Consider the following 21636-nt stretch of genomic DNA (forward strand, 5'->3'; position numbering starts at 1 on the left):
ATCCTGGTCTCCCATGGGGTGCAGAGCCCAAACACTTGGGCTATCCTCCACTGCACTCCCTGGCCACAGCAGAGAGCTGGCCTGGAAGAGGGGCAACCGGGACAGGATCGGTGCCCCGACCGGGACTAGAACCCGGTGTGCCGGCGCCGCAAGGCGGAGGATTAGCCTGTTGAGCCATGGCGCCGCCCATAAATAATTTTTTTTTAAAAGAGAGGCCGCTGAGAGGCATCCTGGTCGTGAAGACGCCGTGTCCCACACCAGAGCCCTGCGTCTGGTTCCCTGCTGCTCCCAACCCCAGCTTCCGCTAACACAGACCTTGGGAGGTGGCCGTGCTGGGTTCCTGCTGCCCGGGTGGGAGACCAGGACTGAGCCCCCGGCCCCAGCTTCTGCCCTGGCCCAAGGCAGGCCTTTGGGGGAGTCGCCATCGGACACGAGTGCTCTGTCTCTCTTGGCCTCTCAGGTAAACACAGAAAGCCAGCAAACAGAACCAGCCCGGTTCTACACCCACACCTACACCTAGCCGGGGCTAGGAAAGCCCAGCGCACACTCCTGTCCACACGGCCCTCCCCTGCCTGCCCTGGCCGGGGCCACAGGCACCTGCGCGGACTCAGCTGACGACGTCGGGAGAAGTTCCACCATTTTTCAGCGTTTTCACAAGTTCCGTTTATGCTGCCAGAAACCAGAAGTGAGGGACGAGACTGAACAGAAGTTAAATTTTTTATCATCTTTTTATAGGGAATTGCCCCAGAACTTCAAGTTTAAAAGAAAAACGGAGGAGGGGGAGTTTGGCTTGCGAGTTAACCCAAGCCCGGGGCACCTGCCTCCCGCGTGCGGAGTGCCTGGGTTCTACCTGGAGTCCAGCGTCCTGCTCAGGGCGCCCTGGAAGGCAGTAGGGGTGGCCCAGGCACTGGGGTCCCTGCCACCGGTGGGAGACCCAGCTGGACTTCTGCCTTGCTTGGGCCTCTGGGGAGTAAACCAGCAGATGGACGATTTGTCTCTCTCTTTATCTCTCGGTCTCTCTGCTTTTCCAACAGAATGGAGAAAAAAACAAAAACAAAAAACAAACAAGAAAAGCCCCTTCCACTTTCTTAGTTCTCTGGGTGTGGTGGGGGTCTGGCCAGCCCAGGCCGCGACGTGACCGCTCCGGGGCCGGAGTGAGTCCAGACCGCGGGACGTCGCACGTGAGCGGCGACAGAGCCCCCGCCCCCCGCCCGCCGTTCCTGGACCCTCCCCCTCAGCCCGCCCGCGTTCCAGGACCCCGGCCCTGGCTCGAGCAAGGGCCCCCGCCCCCAGCCCCGTCTGCTGCCCGCCGCCCCCACGTGGACACGCGGCTGCAGCGGGCCAGGGCAGCCGCCGGGGGTCCGGCCTTCGGGCGCGGGGCGGGGCCTGGGGCGGGGCCGACGCCAAGCTCCGCCCCCCGCCCCGCCGGTGCCGCCGCGTCGGCCGTGGAGGACAACTTCGCGCCGCCCGAGGCCGCCGGGCGTCCCGCGGAGCCGCCGGGGCGATGGCTTCGTTGCGCTGGCTGCTGCCTGCGCTCCTGCTGCTGCGCGCGCGGCCCCGCGGCGCCAGGTGAGCGGGGGTCCTGGCCCGAGGGCTCAGGGAGGGCGGGAGTCTGCACCCCGGGGCTGCAGCTGAGCGGTGGTCCCGGCTCGGGGGCGCCAGGAAGGCGAGGGTCCCCACCGGGGACACCTGGAGGGCAAGGGTCCGCACGTGAGTGGAGATCTCCGCACGGATTCGCCGCGGTACAGGGGTCTCCACCTGGGGGCACTTGGAGGGGCAGGAGTCCCTACCCGGGGAGCCAGAAATCTGGGGGCTCCGCGCGGGCCGAGACCGAGCTGGAGCGGAGCTGCGGACGCGAACCTAGGCGCGGGGACCGCGGGTCTCGGTCCCCGGTGTCCCCGCGGGCGCCCCTGCCGGCCGGCGCTGGCCGTTGGCCGATGCTGGCCGCAGCGCCCGGCCGCCCAGCTGCTGTCAGCATCCGCGGCCCCCTCCAGCGGGGGGAGAAGGGAGGAGAATCCGAGAACTGGGGCGGGGGCGCTCCCCTGCGGTGGGAGCAGGGCGGGACGCGGAGGCAGGTGCGTGGGCCGCTGGGGAGCTGGGGCCGGGTAGCCGTGGGCCCCCTTTCAGGAGCCACTGAGCTCCCGGTGAGTAGGTGGCCGGTGCCCAGCTGCCCGGCTGGGAGAAAGACCTCTGGGTCTCCGTGAAGTGCTAGCCGAGCTTGGGGGAAAGGTCCCAGCTGTGGCTCATGTGGGCTCCACTCTGCCCTCTGGGCGTCTGAATGGCCCCTGCACCCCTGGCCACCGTCCACAGCCCGCGAGAGGGGTCTTTCCTGGAATCATCTCTGTGCAAGCAAAACAGGCGGCCCGGCGAGGGGACTGCACCTGCCCGGCTGATGGCCCCTGGTGGCCGTTGGGACAAAATGGCTGGCCTCAGCCGCCGGTGTCTAGAGAACGGGGCGGGGGGGAGCTGGGGAAAAGGGGGTGTCACTTCCCTTGCTGGGGCAGGGGCCTGAGCCCAGAGGCCTGGGTCTGGCTGCAGGGCTGGAGACCACGGGAGCCGTGTCCTGCGGGACTCCCAGGTGACAGCAAGGGCCGGGGGTGAGGCGTGGCCAAGCTCATCCACGCTGGCTGGAGGGTCCAGCCCAGGCCCCCTCCACGGAGCCACGGCCTGAAGTCCCCCAGCTCTGAGCACACAGTTTGAGCCCAAGTTTGACTCCGAGACTCGCCGCCTGGTAAACCCCTCCCGGTGCTGGCTTCACGTTTGTGTGCCCTGCTCGCAGGGCCTCCAGATGCCCCTCCCAGTCCACGCGTGCACGGAGAGGCCTCCTGCAAGGCGCTGACCGGCGTCTGGCTCCCAGGGTGTCGCGTGCCGGGCACAGGGCCGCCGCACTGCCTCCCTCCCGTCAGCGTCAGGCTCCTCGTCCCTGGAGCTTTGCCGAGGGGTGGGGCCTGGTTCTAGCCAACCCTCCCCAGCCCAGATTCCTGTGGGCGCTGGCGGGGTCAGGGGCTGGGGCCTGCTTGGGGGCGGCCCTCCTGGGTTGCAGGCGCCCCGAGTCCCCGGAGAGGCTGAGCCGCGGTGCCTGCCGTGCCAGCTCACGGTCGCTGCTGCACGCGGCTCTTTGCCTTGGTAACTGAGATGCTGGCGGGCCTCGCGTTGCTCTAAAAGTGGAGCTGTCAGGATCCGTAGGCCGCGTGTGCGGGGGAGGATCCCACCGCAGTGCTGGGCTCGGTGATGCCCACCCTCCCCAGGGGCGCAGTGACGGGGGCGGCTTTGCTTCTGTGGGGTGGGGGCAGGAGGGAACCAGGCCCGATACCCAAGGTGCGCCCTGGGCAGAGGCCGTCGGTCCTCATGGTGCCCCTGGGGCCCGATGTGCTCGAATTTGAGTCTGAGTGTGGGCGCAGAGCCGCCTCCCCGAGGGCAGCCCCGAGGTCCCCATGTGTAGGGGGGGTGGACTAGGGAGCCCCTGCCCCTGCCAAGCTCCCCCAGCCCCGCCCGCTGCGGAGTTTGGGGCCGGTGCAGAGGGAAGGGGGTCGACGGGCAAGAGATGCGCCAGGGAGGACGTGGTCTCCTGGTGGCCTGGTTCCGGACAGGCTGGACGGCAGCTGGGCAGGTCCAAAAACAAAGCCCAATTCAAATCCCTTTGCCTCTGGCCTCAGGGGGACCTCCACTTGGCGTTCTTCATTGTAGGCCCAGGACTCCAGCTCTTTCCCCTGTCCCCAGCCCTGGCCCTGGGGACCAGCAGGGAGCAGCGGCTGACTGGGGTGGACAGCAGAGCCGCAGGCCTTGTCCAAGGTCACTTCCCCCACCCGTGACGATCAGAGGTTTGCAAAACGCCTTAGCAGAGGGACGTTCTGTTCAAAGACGGCTCCTTCAGAGCCCAGTCTGTGACAGAGACATGGCTCTGTGGGGGGGTGTCTGTGACAGAGACGTGGCTCTGGGGGGGGGGCGTCTGTGACAGAGATGTGGCTCTGTGGGGGGGTGTCTGTGACAGAGACGTGGCTCTGTGTGTGTGTGGGGCGTCTGTGACAGAGACGTGGCTCTGTGGGGGGGCGGTCTGTGACAGAGACGTGGCTCTGGGGGGGGGCGGTCTGTGACAGAGACGTGGCTCTGTGTGGGGGGGCGTCTGTGACAGAGACGTGGCTCTGGGGGGGCGGTCTGTGACAGAGACGTGGCTCTGTGGGGGGGTGTCTGTGACAGAGACGTGGCTCTGGGGGGGGCGTCTGTGACAGAGACGTGGCTCTGTGGGGGGGGCGTCTGTGACAGAGACGTGGCTCTGTGGGGGGGCGTCTGTGACAGAGACGTGGCTCTGTGGGGGGGGGCGGTCTGTGACAGAGACGTGGCTCTGTGGGGGGGGCGGTCTGTGACAGAGACGTGGCTCTGTGGGGGGGTGTCTGTGACAGAGACGTGGCTCTGGGGGGGCGTCTGTGACAGAGATGTGGCTCTGTGGGGGGGGCGGTCTGTGGAACAGAGAGACGTGGCTCTGTGGGGGGGCGTCTGTGACAGAGACGTGGCTCTGTGGAGGGGGGGCCTCTGTGACAGAGACGTGGCTCTGTGGGGGGGGCGTCTGTGACAGAGACGTGGCTCTGTGGGGGGGGCAGTCTGTGACAGAGACGTGGCTCTGTGGAGGGGGGGCCAGTCTGACAGAGACGTGGCTCTGTGGGGGGGCAGTCTGTGACAGAGACGTGGCTCTGTGGGGGGGGCGGTCTGTGACAGAGACGTGGCTCTGTGGGGGGTGTCTGTGACAGAGACGTGGCTCTGTGGGGGGGCGGTCTGTGACAGAGACGTGGCTCTGTGGGGGGGGGGCGTCTGTGACAGAGACGTGGCTCTGTGGGGGGGGCGTCTGTGACAGAGATGTGGCTCTGTGGGGGGGGGCGTCTGTGACAGAGACGTGGCTCTGTGGGGGGGGGGCGTCTGTGACAGAGACGTGGCTCTGTGTGTGTGGGGGGCGTCTGTGACAGAGACGTGGCTCTGTGGGGGGGCGTCTGTGACAGAGACGTGGCTCTGTGGGGGGGCGGTCTGTGACAGAGACGTGGCTCTGTGGGGGGGCGTCTGTGACAGAGACGTGGCTCTGTGGGGGGGCGTCTGTGACAGAGACATGGCTCTGTGGGGGGGGGGGCGTCTGTGACAGAGACGTGGCTCTGTGGGGGGGGCGTCTGTGACAGAGACGTGGCTCTTTGGGGGGGCGTCTGTGACAGAGACGTGGCTCTGTGTGTGTGTGGGGCGTCTGTGACAGAGACGTGGCTCTGTGTGTGGGGGGCGTCTGTGACAGAGACGTGGCTCTGTGGGGGGGGCGTCTGTGACAGAGACGTGGCTCTGTGGGGGGGCGTCTGTGACAGAGACGTGGCTCTGTGTGTGTGTGGGGCGTCTGTGACAGAGACGTGGCTCTGTGTGTGGGGGGCGTCTGTGACAGAGACGTGGCTCTGTGGGGGGGCAGTCTGTGACAGAGACGTGGCTCTGTGGAGGGGGGGCCAGTCTGTGACAGAGATGTGGCTCTGTGGGGGGGCAGTCTGTGACAGAGATGTGACTCTGTGGGGGGGGCGGTCTGTGGAACAGAGAGACGTGGCTCTGTGGGGGGGCAGTCTGTGACAGAGACGTGGCTCTGTGGGGGGGGGGCCGGTCTGTGACAGAGACGTGGCTCTGTGGGGGGGGCGGTCTGTGGAACAGAGAGACGTGGCTCTGTGCGGGGGGGGCGGTCTGTGACAGAGATGTGGCTCTGTGGAGGGGGGCCAGTCTGACAGAGACGTGGCTCTGTGTGTGGGGCGTCTGTGACAGAGACGTGGCTCTGTGGAGGGGGGGCCAGTCTGTGACAGAGACGTGGCTCTGTGGGGGGGCAGTCTGTGACAGAGATGTGGCTCTGTGGGGGGGGGCCAGTCTGTGGAACAGAGAGACGTGGCTCTGTGGAGGGGGGGCCCACTCCTGGTGCCTCTCAAACCCAGGCTGCTCCGGGGGCTTCTAGAACCCCCGAGAGTGTGATGTAAGGACCAGAGTCCAGGCAGGACGCACCGCCCGGCTCCCCAGGCACGCCTGTGGCCTCACCAGAATCCTGGCTCATCTCTCAGCTCCTCGTTCATGACCTCGAGTTGACCCGGGGGGAGGTCAGCCCTGGGAGGGGCCCCACCCCCTTCAATCCCGCCCTCAGCCTGGAGCCCTCCCTGCTGCCCCCTCTGGCCTCTCCCTGGACGCTCGTGCTCTCTGGCTTTGGGCTCTGGTGTGGCTTTCTCAGGGTGGTGGTCTCCTCCCCAGACTCCTGGCAGGCAGGGGCCTGACCTCCCCTACCACAACGCTTGTCAGTCTAAAGCCACTTGCCCGCCCCTCCCCCATGACACTCGGACCTCCACATGTGCCTGGTCTGTGACTCTGCCCATGGCGCAGCCACATTTCTGAAGTGGAGCCCACACCAGGGAGTCGGTCACCTGACGCGTGGACGGATGGGTAGACTGATAGATGGGTGGGTGGATGGGTGGATGGTGGGTAGGTAGTTAGATGGTGAATGGTTAGGAACAACTATTTTTTTAAAGATTTATTTTATTTTATTTATTTGGAAGAGTTACACAGAGAGAGGAGAGGCAGAGAGAGAGAAGTCTTCCATCTGCTGGTTCACTCCCCACATGGCCACAATGGCCGGAGCTGCACCGATCCAAAGCCAGGAGCCAGGAGCTTCTTCCAGGTCTCCCATGTGGGTGCAGGGGCCCAAGGACTTGGGCCATCTTCTGCTGCTTTCCCAGGCCACAGCAGAGAGCCGGATCAGAAGTAGAGCAGCCGGGTCCCCAACTGGCGCCCATGTGGATGCTGGCACTGCAGGCCAGGGCGTTAACCCGCTGCACCACAGCGCCTGCCCCAGGAACAACTTTTTAAAATGGTGTATGTGTTTACTTTTTGAAAGATAGGGAGAGATGTCTTCTATCTGCTCATCTGTTCCCCCCAAAGGCCCTCAACAGCCAGGGCTGGGCCAGGCTGAGGCCTGGAGCCAGGAGCTCCACCCAAGTCTCCCACGGGGTGGCAGGGACCCAGGTACTTGAGCCATCACACTGCCTCCCAGGGATCAAGTGGCGCTGGGTGGGGCAGAGAGGGAACAAGCCATCACTTGGGATGCCTGCGTCCCACGCTGGAGTGCTGGTTAGGGTCCCACCTCCGCCTCTGGTCCAGCCCCCTGCTGTTGTACCTGGGAAGGCAGCAGAGGGTGGCCCAAGTATTTGGACCCCTGCAGCTCCCACCTTTGGGTCCCGGGTGGGACACCCCACCCCCGCAGCCCAGCAGAATGAGCTCCCCTCCCCCACCCCTGCAAGGCCCAGGGCCAGGCTGAGCCATAGGAGCACTCGGCTGACGGGGGCGGGCCCCAGCATCCTGGCCACGCTTCTCTACTAACAACCACTCCTGGGGGCGGGGGTGGCGGGGAGTTCTCTGCCAGAGGCCGGCAGGGTGGCCGTGTGTCCCTGAGAGGGTCCTCCTGGGCAGCCTCCCCTGCGGGTCCATGGAGACGGGGGAGGCTGAGCACAGGACGGTGCAGGGGCTGAGGACGCCCTGGGCTCCCCTGTGTCCAACTCCTCATCCTGGCCCAGGTGCCCAGGCCGGTGCTGCCGCCCCGGGCCCTGTCGGTGACCACTTGGCCTTGTGTTCCCAGAGCCATGAACGATATTGGGGACTACGTGGGCTCCAACCTGGAGATCTCCTGGCTCCCCAACCTGGACGGGCTGGTGGAAGGCTATGCCCGCAACTTCCGGCCTGGCATCGGAGGTGAGGGGCCAGCTCAAGCAGTGGCTTGGCTGTGGGTGTGTGCCCGAAGGGCTCTGGGTCTCCCTGGGGGGCTCTGTTGGGTCGCAAGCCCCAGGCCCCCAGGGAAGCCGCAATGCGATGGCAGAGGCACACGGAGACCCAGCCCCCACAGAGGCCCCAGCTACGGCCACCCTGCTCTGCCGGGCTGGCCCTGGGTGGGGGGCCTGGCCTCAGCCTCCCCCCTTGCACTCCGTCCCCTCCTCACAGGCCCCCCTGTGAATGTGGCCCTCGCCCTGGAGGTGGCCAGCATCGACCACATCTCGGAGGTGAACATGGTAAGTGTGCAGCCGGCTGGCGCCCCGGGCTCGTGCCCCGGGCGAAGAGCAGGGGCTGAGCAGCACCCGCCCCGCCCGGCACAGGAGTACACCATGACCGTGTTCCTGCACCAGAGCTGGAGGGACAGCAGGCTCTCCTACAACCACACCAACGAGACCCTGGGCCTGGACAGCCGCTTCGTGGACAAGCTGTGGCTGCCCGACACGTTCATCGTGAACGCCAAGTCGGCCTGGTTCCACGACGTCACCGTGGAGAACAAGCTCATCCGGCTGCAGCCGGACGGCGTGGTCCTGTACAGCATCCGGTGAGCGGTCTGGGCGCAGGGCTGCTCCTGGCGGGCGCTGGGCGGGGGGCGTTTTGGCCCCCGGCCCTGGCGTCTGCTGGTGACGCCTCAGCTGCAGGGTCCCCAGGGCCGGAGCTCCTGGCACGTTAGGTCCGCATCTCCGAGTGGACGGTCTAGCGGCACGGAGCTTGTCTGCCAGGCCGTGCGAACCTCCGCTCTGTGCCGACAGCCCAGCCCCTGTCTCTGTCCCGTGCGTCTGGCGTCTGGCGCTGAGGTTCGTCCGAGCCGCTGCGAGCGTCACTCCCCTGCCTCCGCGCCCTGTGGTTGCTTCGTGCGCACGAGGGCGTCCGCCGCTGGTGACTGTGTGCTTTGCTCACACACGGGCCTACTGAAAATGGAGTTCTTTCTTAACATTGTCAAAAGCAGATTTTACGTAAGCTTTTGACTTCTGGCCGCCCCCGGGCCAGCAGGGCCCTGGGCAGCTCTGGGCCTGCTCCCACGTGGCCATCTGCAGCTGCTCGGGCCAGAGCTGGGCTGCTCCGGCTGGGCCCTGCCCCAGAGGTCCCCGGCCGAGCTGCACTTTGAAGGACGGACGGATAAAATCCCGTTCTTGAAGGCCCAAGCGCCCCCGGCCTTGAGCACGGCTCTCAGATATCAGAGAGCCTGAGAGGGCCCCTGAGCCCACCGTGGGCGGCAGGGGGCAGGGGAGCTGCCGGCTCCGGAGGGCTGGCCTTGCCCAGGTCCTCACTCCACGCTTGTCTGGGCAGAATCACCTCCACGGTGGCCTGCGACATGGACCTGGCCAAGTACCCCATGGACGAGCAGGAGTGCATGCTGGAGCTGGAGAGCTGTGAGTGGGCCGGGGGGGCCGGGGGGGGTGCCGACGAGGCAGTCGCAGGCCTGGGCAGGCCAGAGCGTGGACAAAGCCAGCTCAGGGGATAGGGCGGTGCCCAGGGCAAAGCTGTCACAGGAGTGGAAGGGGCCTTGGGGGGCGGTGGAGTGGGGAGAAGGCCGGGCTGAGGACTCCAGACGCCTGTGTGGCGCCGGCCCCGGCTGCCGGGACACGGTGTGCACCTGCTGACGATGGTGACCCTGCTTCTGCCTGCCTGGAGGTGCTGGGGGCTGGGCCCGTCCGGTCCTGCCCCTGAGGGCCTGGGGTGTGGGGCTGCCCGGGGCCGGGGCCCACTTGTGGGCCTGCCTGCAGATGGCTACTCTTCGGAGGACATCGTGTACTACTGGTCGGAAAACCAGGAGCAGATCCACGGGCTGGACAGGCTGCAGCTGGCCCAGTTCACCATCACCAGCTACCGCTTCGCCACGGAGCTGATGAACTTCAAGTCGGGTAACGCGGGCGCCTCCTGCTTGTGGCGGGACCCCGGCCGGCCGTGCAGGGCCCTGGGCGCAGCAGGAAAACCAGACTTCACAACCCGCCGAGGGGCACGGGCTCCCCCGGAACCAGGGCCTGGGGTGTGCGCCTTGCCGAGGTGGCCCTTTCTCCGTTCCCGGCCCTCGGGGTGTGGGGGCCTCTCTCAGGCCTCCCCTGGCCCTGCCTGTCCCCTCCACTCCTGCTGCCCCTTCCCCACCCTTCCGTGGGGCTGCGCTGTGCGGTGGGTGGCTGGCAGAGCCGGGGAGCCCTCGCCCCCTGCCCCGGGGAAGCCGAGGCACTGACAACGCTGGGCCTCCCCCATGCTCCCTCTGGGCGACCCTGCAGCCAGGCCTGGCCCGTCAGCCGGCGTGGGAGCTGGGGAGGGCAGGGTCCGGGGCCGCCCTTCAGCCTTGCAGTGGCCCCAGTGCCCACCACAGCCCCTCCTGCCCCGAGCCCCGGGGCGCAGCGGCCTGGTCTGACCGCAGGCCGTGCCCGCCCCCAGCCGGCCAGTTCCCCCGGCTCAGCCTGCACTTCCGCCTGCGGAGGAACCGTGGTGTCTACATCATCCAGTCCTACATGCCCTCCGTGCTCCTGGTGGCCATGTCCTGGGTCTCCTTTTGGATCAGCCAGGCCGCGGTGCCCGCCAGGGTGTCTCTAGGTAAAGCGGCCTCCCAGGGGCTGGCTGGAGGGCAGTGCCGGGGGCAGGACCCCCACCACGCCCGCCGTGAGCTCGGCGCCTCGTGCCAGCTGTCCGGGGCCAGCCTGCTCATCGGACTCTGACCTGCATGGAGTGGGGGGGCAGGGAGGCTGGTGGACCCTCGCTGTCTGGGGCCCAGGCCCACCGAGGCCGGGCTCCCACACGGCACTGCCCGCGTGACCCCCGCAGGCATCACCACGGTGCTGACCATGACCACGCTCATGGTCAGCGCCCGCTCCTCGCTGCCGCGGGCCTCGGCCATCAAGGCGCTGGACGTGTACTTCTGGATCTGCTACGTGTTCGTGTTTGCCGCCCTGGTGGAGTACGCCTTCGCACACTTCAATGCCGACTACAGGAGGAAGCGGAAGGCCAAGGTCAAGGTCACAAAGCCAAGGGCGGAGGTGAGGCGGAGTGCGTTCCCCAGGCCCCCGTGCAGGCCCCTCTTGTGACGGGGGCAGCTCTGGCGCCTCGCCTCGGCCCGCCGTGGTCGCGGCCGCCCTGACCCCAGCCCCTGCCCGGGCAGGTGGACGTGAGGAACGCGATCGTCCTCTTCTCCCTCTCGGCCGCCGGCGTCACCCAGGAGCTGGCCGTCTCCCGCCGGCCGTGCCGCGTCCCTGGGCACCTGCTGGGCTCCTACCGGTCAGTGGAGGTGGAGACGGGGGAGACCAAGGAGGAGGGGCCGCCCCGCCCCGGGGGCCCGGGGGGCCTCCGCGCCCGGTTCAAGCCCATCGGCGCCGACACCATCGACATCTACGCCCGCGCTGTCTTCCCCGCCGCCTTCGCGGCCGTCAACGTCGTGTACTGGGCAGCCTACACCATGTGAGGCGGCACGCGCCCCTCCCGCCAGGAAGACCCCGCTTGCCTGTTTCCCACTGGCCCTGGCAAACGAGGACCCCTGGGCCTCCCTGACTCCGACCGCAGCCTCCCCCAAAGCTGGCCTGCGGCTCTCTGCGGAGCGGCCGCCCTGGCTGCCAGGCCTCGCTCTATGGGGCGTTTGTGGACGGAGGTGGAGTGGGCGGTGGAAGCCGCGGGAGGCCACTGTCCCAGCATGGAATAAAGCCCTGGCCGGGGGCTGGCTCTGCTCCGACTGCACTGTGTCTTCTGGTGCCTGGACCACCCCCCACCTGCCTCCTCCCAGCCCGGGGCTCAGAGGATGCTCCTGGGTGGGGCCGTCTCTGCAGGCCCTCGGACCCTGCCCAGGCTCGCAGGGGGCTCGGGCCCAGGCAGCGGCTGACCTGGCTGGGGGACAGCTTGGGGAAGAGGAGTAGCTGGCCTTTGTAACAGCTGCAGGTGCGCAGGGGCGGGGCTCTCAAGTGGGCACAGCGGAAGGGAGGGAGCCCAGGGCTGGTGGAGGCCAGAGCCACGTGCTTCTGAGACCGGCCTGAGATCCCAGGGCTTGGGGCCAGCCTTGGGCCGGGCTGGAGGCCTGGAGAGCTTGAGGAGGCACTAACCCCTTGGCCTGTGGTCCCCAGCACCAGGGCACCGGGGCGGTGGTGACAGGAGCTCAGAGGCCCCAGCGACACCGGATAGATCCTCCCAGGAACTCAGGGTGATGGCGCTACAGCCTCTGACGAGCAGGCTTCCTGCTGGTCACTCTGTGCAGAAGAGGCATGGGGCAGCGTGCCGAGCAGCCGTCCGTGGCTGGGGTGTGGTGCAGGCCCGGCTGGAGGCCAGTGCCGGAGCACCAGGGTCCTTCTCAAAGCTCAGAGGGGCCACAGGCCAGCACCCACCGTCTACTTCTGATCAGGACCCCTCCCCTGCCAAGGACCCTCCCTCCCGGTGGTGGTGGTCCCTGCCCTAAAGGACGAGGCTGTTGGGGATGGGGTGGACGGGGCTGCAGTGACCGGGAGCTGCAAATGGAACGGAACGGGCCTTGGAGCCAGCAGAGAGCAGGTGGCCTCCCAGCAGAGACAGATCTGGGTCAGCGGCTGCGGGCACCTCCCGACGCGGGGAGGCAGGCGGGGCCCGGCCAGGGCGGGACACAGGGCAGTGACGTCCCCTGCTGTCCTTCTTCCCACCGTGGCAACCCGCAGAGCTGCCAGCCCAGATGGCGCACACGGCAGCCCGGCGGCCCCCTGCTGCCCGCGCGTCCTCTCACCCCGAGGGTGGACCTTTCCCGGGTGGCAGGGTCAGCGCTCCCTGGGCTTTGGGGGTGTGGGGGTGGGTGGGTGGGTTCCAGCTTTGCAGAGCTGCTGCGGGCCAGCAGGCTGAGCCCCTCTGGCCGGGACCCTGCCCCGCCCTGCGCCGCGCGCCGCCTCCCGCCCTCCTTTCGGCAGCTATTTAAAGCCAGCCTTTGTGCGGCCCCGGGCACCGCGGCCAGGCCCACCCGGGCAGCGCCTTTGCCGACTCCACAGCAGCCGCCGTGGCCGGCAGCCTGCGGGCTGCTCTTCTGCCCGCGTGCTCACAGGGCCGGGGAGGGGGCGGGAGGCTGGGCGCTTTGATGGCCGGCTCTCTTCCGGGGGGGGCCACAGCGAGGGCCGAGGGGATCCCCGTCTGCAGCCCCAGGAGCCGGCTCAGCACTGGGCAAGGCCGCTGGGGTCTTGCGTCTCACCCCCCAGGGATGGCCTTTGGGCACTGGCGGCTTCCTCACCCTGTCAGTCCCTGAGGCCACGTGAGAGGGGTGAGGGGGCAGCACCCAGCCCCTCTCCTGTGGCAAAGCCACGACCACGCCGGGGGTGGGGTCCTCATTTGCTGCTCGCCAAGCAGAGCCTGGGGTGAGGGCTTGGGTGCGGGGCGTGGGTCGGCTGCGTCCCTCCCAGCTCTGGTGGCCAAATCCAGCCTCAAGGTGTGGGTGCCTGGGTCCCGCTGGAGGCTCGGGGCAGGTTGGGGTGGGGGCGCGGGATCCGACCCAGGCCCTGTCCTGTTTTCCCGTGGGTGTCTCCTCCTGGTGTGGCGCCGCCTGGAGGGTCAGGCCCAGCCCACCCTGGGGCGACCTCTAAGGTCTGTGAAGGCCCTGCGGGGCGGGAATTTTGGGGACCCCATTCATCTTAGCACAGAGAGTGACCCCAGAGCCGCGGGCTGAGGTCACGGGGAGGCTGGGGTGTGAATCGTGAGGGGCCCCAGGGGGAGGGGTGGCCTTTCGAAGAGTGGGGGCTGGGGGATTTATCCTCCTTCACGGGCCACCCCCAGCCCCGCACGAGCCACCAGTGTCCGGCAACACCAGGGGGCGCTGTGGCCAGCACCAGGAGCTGCAGGGCTGCGGCTTGGGCACCAGGTCCAGCTCATCTGTGACTAAGCAACAGCCAGGAGAAGGCAGCCAGAGAGCCACTGGGAGGGCCATCTGTCCCCATGGGGCCACAGTCAGACTGGCCACTGCCTCCCCCACCCAGCCCGGCCGGCCAGCAGCCTGTGAGCTCAACTGCGATCGGTGGCCCTGGCCCGGTCGGGAGCTGCTGGCCACCTGCTCTCATCGCCGTCTTCGTCGTCGTCCCCTCTGTGCCCATCCAGAGTGGAGACCCAACAGGAGGCCCTGCTGCCTCCGGCGAGCTCTGGTTGCCCACGGGCAGTCCCTGGCGTCGTGCCGCCTCTGCCTGGGGGCTGGACTCTGCAGGGCGGGGGACAGGAGAGGGTTCTTGGGGCCCTGGGTGTGACCTCGGGTGGTCCCATGCACCCTCCGCATCTACGAGGGGCACGTGGGCCAGGGCTCCGTTTCTCGCTGGGCTTCCCTCAGCCACCTGCGCCTGGGGTCCTCCCTGCCCCGGCATCGCCATCGGCAGCCTCCAGCCTGCGAGCCTCCCGCCCCAGGGCCCAGGCGCTCTGATTGGCGGGGGCAGGGAGAGGCGTCCTGCCTGGTGGGGACCCCGGGCCCCTTCCCCGGGGTCTGGGAACTCCCGTAGCTCTGCAAGCGGCAGCTTTGTCACCCAGGGCCACCTTCCGGGAGCCCCCAGCTCCTCAGACCTCCTGGGGCCTCCCCGGCTTCCTCTGCAGCGTGGGGCAGCCGCGGTGCCTTCCTCCTGGTTGTCGTGGTCACCAGGCACAGGGCCCAGCGCCCAGCGCCACGCGGTGCCATTTTGCTGCTTGGCCAAGCACGTGGCTGCGATGGAACCTGATCAGCCGGGCTGGGGGAGAAATGTGAGGGCTTAGGCTTGGCTGCTCCTCTTCCAGGCCGGCTCTGCTGGGGCCCGGGAGTGCAGTGGAGTCTGGCCAGGTCCTCGGGCCCTGCACCCGCATGGGAGACCAGGAGAAGCGCCTGGCTCCTGGCTTCGGATCAGCGCAGCATTGTGGCCATCTAGAGAGTGAACCAGTGGATGGAAGACTCTCTCTCTGTCTCTCTCTCCTCTGCCTCTCTCTCTCTCTCCCTCTCTGTCTCTCTCTATCCCTCTCTGTGTAACTCTGCCTTCAAATAAATAAATAAATCTTGAAAAAGAAAGAAAAGAGAGCTCGTGCTTGGAGGACAGCCATCAGACCAGCAGAGGGTGTGGGGATCCCGGCCCTGTCAGCTCCTGTGCAACCCCGGGAGGGCGGGCCTCCGGGCGTGGCGCTGTCCGTCCACGAGGCCTCCCAGCCGAGACGCGGGGCGAGCCCACCTCCCCCAGGCCCGGGCTGCAGGAAGAGGCGAGCAGCCCTGGCCGGCAGCCACACGGGGTCAGAGGGCGGAGAGACGGCGGCTCCCCAGGGAACAGAGCTGCCAGGGAGCAACGCGGGGCTGCCCTGTGGGAGTTGCACCCTGCCAGAGGAAGGCGGGGTCAAAGGTGAAGCGAGGGGCCAGGCGCGGCTCTGCAATGAGCACCCGGAGGAGCAGCTCAGGGAGAGGGTTGGGGGGGGCATCCGTGCAGAGGCGTCTCCGCGGGAGGCTGTGGTTCTCCGAGTGCCCCAGGGTGTGTGTGAGAGTGTGTGCACACGTGTGTGAGAACATCACACGCATGAGAGCGTGAACACATATGTGTGAGCACACGTGTGTGAGCGTGTGCACGTTGTGTGCATGTGTGTGGGAGTATGTACACGCCTGTGAACATTGCACACATGTAGGAGAGTGCACACATGTGTGCATGTGTGTGAGCGTGTGCACGTGTGTGAGAGTGTGTACACGCCTGTGAACATCGCACACATGTAGAAGAGTGCACACGTGTGTGCACATGTGTGAGCGTGTTCACTGTGAGTGTGTGCACGTGTGTGAGTGTGTGCATGTGTGCAAGAGCTTGTACACACATGCATGAGTACATGTGCGCATGTATGAGAGCGTGCACACGTGTGTGAGCGCTGCATGTGTGCGCGCACATGTATGCACGTGTGGGCCCCTCCTTCACGGCCTGGGGCTCAACTTTTGGGGTTTGGCATGGGTGACTTCATGTTTTAGATGAAGATTTATTTATTTATTTATTTATTTGAAAGCAGAGCGACCTTGCTGGGCAGGGGTCACCAGGGGTCAGTGGGGCCGCAGCGGGCAGCTCCTGGAGGGGCAGTCTGGCCTCTGCCTGTGGGAGCCCCGGCCTTCGGAGACGAGGGGCCCCGGGAGCTGCTCCCTGCAGGGGAAGCTGGACGCTCTCCAGTGAGAGGCCCGGACACAGCCGGGCCACGTGGCCTTCCTGCTGGGCAGGGCCCTGGCCGCCCATCTGCTGGTTTGCCGGGGCCAGCATCAGTCGGCAGGGGGCCGCCTCCTTCCGTCCGGCCGGAGCTGCTCCCACCTGGCCGGAGCGAGTGCCAGGACGTGTGTGCTCGCCTCCATCCCAAAGGCCACGGCCCTGATGGTCACAGGGAGCCCACGATGGACTCGGGTCCCCTGTGCTTCTGGCTGCACTCACTTTGCCCTGGACGCCATGGCCGTCCCAGGTCCTGCCCTCCCGCCGTGGGCGCCACGGCCTCCAGGACTCGTCTGAGCGGAGCCCGAGCCCCGGCAGCGTCTGAGCAACGCCAGGTGTGGGGGGGCGTGGCCGCAGCCTGAGCTCCCCTCGACACACTGGGGGGAGGGGTGCAGCCCTGGGCAGGGGGCTCAGGCTGTGGGCTGGGAGACCCTGCCCACCCCACACCCCCCAGTCCCTCTCCGCGATCACTTGAGGTAACCACGATTTTGTCTATTTTTATGAAGCTAAAATAATACTCGTAGCAGCCCCACGCGCCTGCCTGCATTGCCATGGCGACCGTGGTCCTGGCACAGCCCCTCCGACCGGCTCCCACCAGGTCTTAAATAACCCCAGGCGGGGGATGGGGTGCCGGCGGGCAGGGTCCGACGCTGAGTGGCCACACAGGAGCGCAGCTGCCCATCCACCCACGAGGACCAGACGGGTCTGGCCCAGGCCCGGTCCTCAGTCCCCATGCAGGCCCCATCTGTGGCCATGTCCAGCCCAGAGAGAAAGCCGGGCAGCTCCCCTCCCACACCCTACAGCCTGGGTCCTGGAGCCGCCGCCTGGCTCAGAGGGGTCCTCCAAAGGGGCAGCACAACACAGCAGGTGCTGCTGGGTCCCAGCCGTGGGGCTGGGCCCCCGTGAGACTGGGGTGTGGGGAGCCCTGCCCAGCAGTGTCCAGGCCTTCCCTGCCGGGGCCTGGCGCCCTCCCAGCCCCTCTGCCCCTGCGCCCAGCTCCTACACAGCCCCTGCCTTGCGCTCTCCCCTGCTAGGTGGGGCCCCACCCAGCCTCCTCCAGGGCATGCACTTGACACACGGGTGTACACAAAGGATTCCACAGATGCACGCTGAACACGCGCACGCACATGTGTGCACACACGGGTTGTTGGGAACAGTCCTGGATTTTCTTTTTTTTTTTTTTGACAGGCAGAGTGGATAGTGAGAGAGAGACAGAGAGAAAGGTCTTCCTTTTGCCGTTGGTTCACCCTCCAATGGCCGCTGCGGTAGGCGCGCTGCGGCCGGTGCACCGCACTGATCCGGTGGCAGGAGCCAGGTGCTTATCCTGGTCTCCCATGGGGTGCAGGGCCCAAGCACTTGGGCCATCCTCCACTGCACTCCCTGGCCACAGCAGAGAGCTGGCCTGGAAGAGGGGCAACCTGGACAGGATCGGTGCCCCGACCGGGACTAGAACCCGGTGTGCCGGCGCCGCAAGGCGGAGGATTAGCCTAGTGAGCCGCGGCGCCGGCCCACAGTCCTGGATTTTCAACAGGGACCACGTAAAAGTAACCCCGTGACAGGGGTGACTGCTGAGGTGGCACCCTGGGGTCCATGCTGGAAGGGTCCTAGACCTGCCTGCTGGCCACCTTGAGGGTGGAGCTCCATCCACTGCAGGCCCTTGTTGGGGGGTCCAGGCCGGCCAGGGTTTTGAGGTTGCTGAGGGTCCCGAGTCCTGGACCCCAGGCTGGACAGAGCACCCCCCACATCTGCCACTCACCAGGACCCCCCAGGAGGCTGCCACCACCCAGGGAAGGAGCCCCTGCCTCCATGGCGCCCCTCCTGCGCCCTCTCCTGGGGAAGCCCAGTACTGCATGGGAGGGTCATGGGTGGAGCCGGGACCCAGCCTAGGGCCCTGCAGTGCCAGGCTAAATGTCAGCATGCAGGCTCCTGCCAGGAATGCAGGTGGGGCAGGTGCACCTGGGGCCGAGACGCTGAGTGAACATGCACCCAGGGTGCAGGCAGACACACGGACACAGACCCACAGACACAGACACACGGACACAGGCACAGGGACCCAGGGGTGCAGACGGACACAGACACAGGCACAGGGACCCAGGACCACAGGTGGGGCAGGTGCACCTGGGGCCGAGACGCCGAGTGAACATGGACCCAGGGTGCAGCAGACACACGGACACAGACCCACAGACACAGGCACATGGACACAGGCACATGGACACAGGCACAGGGACCCAGGGGTGCAGACACACAGGCTCAGACACAGGCACAGGGACCCAGGGGTGCAGACGGACACACGGACACAGCACACAGACACAGACACACGGACACAGGCACAGGGACCCACGGGTGAAGACAGACACACGGACTCAGATACAGGCACAGGAACACAGACACACGGACACAGGCACAGGGACCCACAGACATACAGACACAGGGCGCAGACACAGGCAGTTATACACCGGGACTCGGCCCAGCGGCCGGGGAGTGCAGCAGGTTAAGCCCCCACCTGAGATGCTGCAACCCGCCTGGAGGCGCCAGTTCGAGTCCCTGCTACTCCGCTCCGATCCAGCTCACTGCTGTGCCCGAGGGGAGCAGTGGTGGCCCAGGTGCTTGGGCCCCTGCACCCACATGGGAGACCCGATGCAGCTCCTGGCTCCTGGCTTTGGCTTGGCCCAGCCGGGACCACTGCAGCCATTCGGGGAGTGTCTCTCCCTCTCTCTTTGTCACTCTGCCTTTCGAATAAATGAATAAATCTTTTCTGAAAAACAGGCTCTTCACAACCTGTGGACACAGACACGTGTACACACACAGACACTGCACACACACGCGGGGGAAGTGGATGTCACCGTGTGACCCATGATCTGTGACACAGAAAGGAAACATCTGTGACACATGTCCTGTGCCGGTGTCCGCCGCGGCTCGCATGCCAGCACCTGTCAGTGAGCGCTCTGGGCTCTTCCTGTGCCCGCACGGCCGGTCGCACACTGGCAAGCCACCCCGCCCCGACCCCGCAGGCGCCTCCAGACACAAGTCCACATGCCGGTCCCTCTTCCTGGGGTCCCCCTCTGGAGGCGGGGTCAGAGGAGCGGGCTGGCCGCCTGTGTCTGTGACTTCGTCTTGTGCTGCTGAGCCCCGGCTCAGGACCTTGACGGAAGGAAACCGGGCGCAGGGCCGGCTGTGCCGCAGCAGAGCCAGGGACAGGCCCTCCCCCAGGGCCCCCTCGCCCTTCCCTCGGCTGCCACTGGGCGGCCACCCGGACCTGCACTGGCCAGGGGCGAGGCCCGGAAGTGGACCTCCCAGCTGTGCCTTCACCTCTGCCCACGTCCCTCCCCGTGGCCATTTCACACCCAGCCTGTGTCACCTGTGTCACCTAGGGGCACTTTCCATGCTGGAAACAACAGGTGTCTGTGGTCGGGAGAGGACAGTGGTCTGGGCCAGTTCTGTCCGGAGACGGCCGGGGTGGGAAGGACGCACCCTTGCTGCCCCAGGGCCCTGCCCTGCAGCTGCCCCTGCTCTGGGCTAGGGCTCCAAGTGTCACCTGCAGGCTCCGCCCACCCCAGGAGGCCCAGGCAGACCTGGAAACCTGAGCGGCAGCTCCAAGCCCAGCTCCCGCCAGGCCAGGCGCCCCAGCCTCCCCTCACCTGCGCTCCAGGGGACGGGGCCAGTGAGGCGGGGAGTAAACAGCCTGTTCTGTCACCAGGGCCTCCCCATGTGGCCTCGGCGACTCCTCCCCCTTGGCCCGCCCCCACCTGCCCAGAGGCTGCCCAGCCGGTCAGTGCTGGAGGAGGGGGCTGTGGACCCCGGGGGGCTCAGAGAAGTTTTCCACGAGCCCCTCCTCCTTGGGAACCTGCTATGTGGCCCTGGGGTGGGGTGCGGTGGGGAGTGGGACCCAGCAAGGCCTCCCCCAAGGTCAGGACCGCTGCCCACACCCCGCCCTCCAGAGCCAGACCAGAGGCCCCCTCTGGCCTCCCCTCATCGGGACAGGGGCTGGCACAGGGCTCCCTGCGGGGCGGCCAGGATCAGAGCCGGCACCTGCTTCCCTGGGTAGAAAGGGCTCCCGGGCCAGGCTTGCCCTTGTGTCCGGCAGGGCCTTGGGTGGGGCCTGTCCAAGAATGCTGTCCAGTGGACAGAGAGGGCCGTCCTGCCTGCAGGGGCAGACACTGTGGGGGGCAGTGGTGCTCTGGGGGTGTGGGGCCCTGTGGGGGGCAGTGACACTGGGGGTGTGGGGCCCTGTGGGGGGGCAGTGACACTGGGGGTGTGGGGCCCTGTGGGGGGGCAGTGGTGCCCTGGGGGTGTGGGGCCCTGTGGGGGGCAGTGACACTGGGGGTGTGGGGCCCTGTGGGGGGCAGTGGTGCTCTGGGGGTGTGGGGCCCTGTGGGGGGGCAGTGGTGCTCTGGGGGTGTGGGGCCCTGTGGGGGGCAGTGACACTGGGGGTGTGGGGCCCTGTGGGGGGCAGTGGTGCTCTGGGGGTGTGGGGCCCTGTGGGGGGGCAGTGACACTGGGGGTGTGGGGCCCTGTGGGGGGCAGTGGTGCTCTGGGGGTGTGGGGCCCTGTGGGGGGGCAGTGACACTGGGGGTGTGGGGCCCTGTGGGGGGCAGTGGTGCTCTGGGGGGTGTGGGCTCCCTGTGGGGGGCAGTGACACTGGGGGTGTGGGGCCCTGTGGGGGGCAGTGACACTGGAGGTGTGGGCCCCTGTGGGGGGCAGTGACACTGGGGGTGTGGGGCCCTGTGTGGGGCAGTGGTGCTCTGGGGGTGTGGGGCCCTGTGGGGGGCAGTGGTGCTCTGGGGGTGTGGGCTCCCTGTGGGGGGCAGTGACACTGGGGGTGTGGGGCCCTGTGGGGGGCAGTGACACTGGAGGTGTGGGCCCCTGTGGGGGGCAGTGACACTGGGGGTGTGGGCCCCTGTGGGGGGCAGTGGTGCTCTGGGGGTGTGGGGCCCTGTGGGGGGCAGTGGTGCTCTGAGGGTGTGGGGGCCCCTGTGGGGGGGCAGTGACACTGGGGGTGTGGGGCCCTGTGGGGGGGCAGTGGTGCTCTGGCCCTGAAGCCAGGTGCTCCTGGGGAGGTGGGGGAGGGGGACTGCAGGTGCCAAGGCCCTGGGGCAGCAGGGGGGGGGTGGGTGGCTACGGTGCCGTGAGCCAGGGTGGGGACTTGGCTTTTCTCCGAGAGTGAGGGGAACCTTTGGGGAACTTGGAACTCCTGATGGACAGATGGACGGACACACAGACTGGAGACAAGCCCGGCGTGGAGAGGGCGAGGCTTGGCCAGGGGTCACAGTGGAATCGAGGGCTCCACGTTGGGTGCTGGGACCGTGTTGGTGCAGCTGCCAGGGCCTGCAGACATAGAAATGTGTTGGAGGGAGGGGCCCCAAGGAACCCCTGGAAAGACCCTGGCCGGGCAGGGCTGGGGAGGAGGAGTGCCCAGGGGCAGGGGCCTCGGAGCTCGGAAGAGAACCGGCTGAAGCTGCAGTTCTCAAGTGGGGGCAGCCAAGGTCCGGTCAGGAGGAGAGTGACCCCTGAGGTGTGTGATCAAGTGCCCGCAGAGGGGAGGGGCAGAGTCTGTGCCACAGGGGCGCAGGGGGCGGGGCTGAGCGGAGGACCCGCAGCGCCTGGCCGGGCTCGGGGGCCTCAGCCACCGCTCGGGAGAGGACAGTGTCCACCAGGCCCTCCGCGGTCAGCCCACGGATCCGGACATGAAAGCTGAAGCACCGCGCAGGAGCGCCTGGCTCCC

At 67.4% G+C, this 21636-nt stretch overlaps 1 protein-coding gene across 1 annotated transcript; it reads left to right on the plus strand.

The window, feature by feature from the left end:
• The first annotated feature begins 1504 nt into the window (after positions 1 to 1504).
• On the plus strand, positions 1505 to 11411 carry GABRD (gamma-aminobutyric acid type A receptor subunit delta). The gene is made up of 9 exons (XM_062193062.1): positions 1505 to 1569; positions 7622 to 7734; positions 7981 to 8048; positions 8133 to 8353; positions 9100 to 9182; positions 9537 to 9674; positions 10201 to 10356; positions 10585 to 10796; positions 10919 to 11411. The coding sequence occupies exons 1-9, from the start codon at positions 1505 to 1507 to the stop codon at positions 11216 to 11218; spliced, it is 1356 nt and encodes a 451-aa protein (XP_062049046.1). The 3' UTR covers positions 11219 to 11411.
• The last annotated feature ends 10225 nt before the right edge of the window (positions 11412 to 21636 follow it).

The sequence above is a fragment of the Lepus europaeus genome, chromosome 5 (genome assembly GCF_033115175.1).
Source record: "Lepus europaeus isolate LE1 chromosome 5, mLepTim1.pri, whole genome shotgun sequence".
Lineage (NCBI taxonomy): Eukaryota > Metazoa > Chordata > Mammalia > Lagomorpha > Leporidae > Lepus > Lepus europaeus.

What these genes read in the sequence shown, in the direction of transcription:
- GABRD (XM_062193062.1), top strand. Translation starts at nt 1,505, where the DNA reads ATGGCTTCGTTGCGCTGGCTGCTGCCTGCGCTCCTGCTGCTGCGCGCG. An exon ending in GCCCGCCAGGGTGTCTCTAG is followed by an intron (nt 10,357 to 10,584) that starts GTAAAGCGGCCT and finishes TGACCCCCGCAG; the next exon opens with GCATCACCACGGTGCTGACC. An exon ending in TCACAAAGCCAAGGGCGGAG is followed by an intron (nt 10,797 to 10,918) that starts GTGAGGCGGAGT and finishes CTGCCCGGGCAG; the next exon opens with GTGGACGTGAGGAACGCGAT.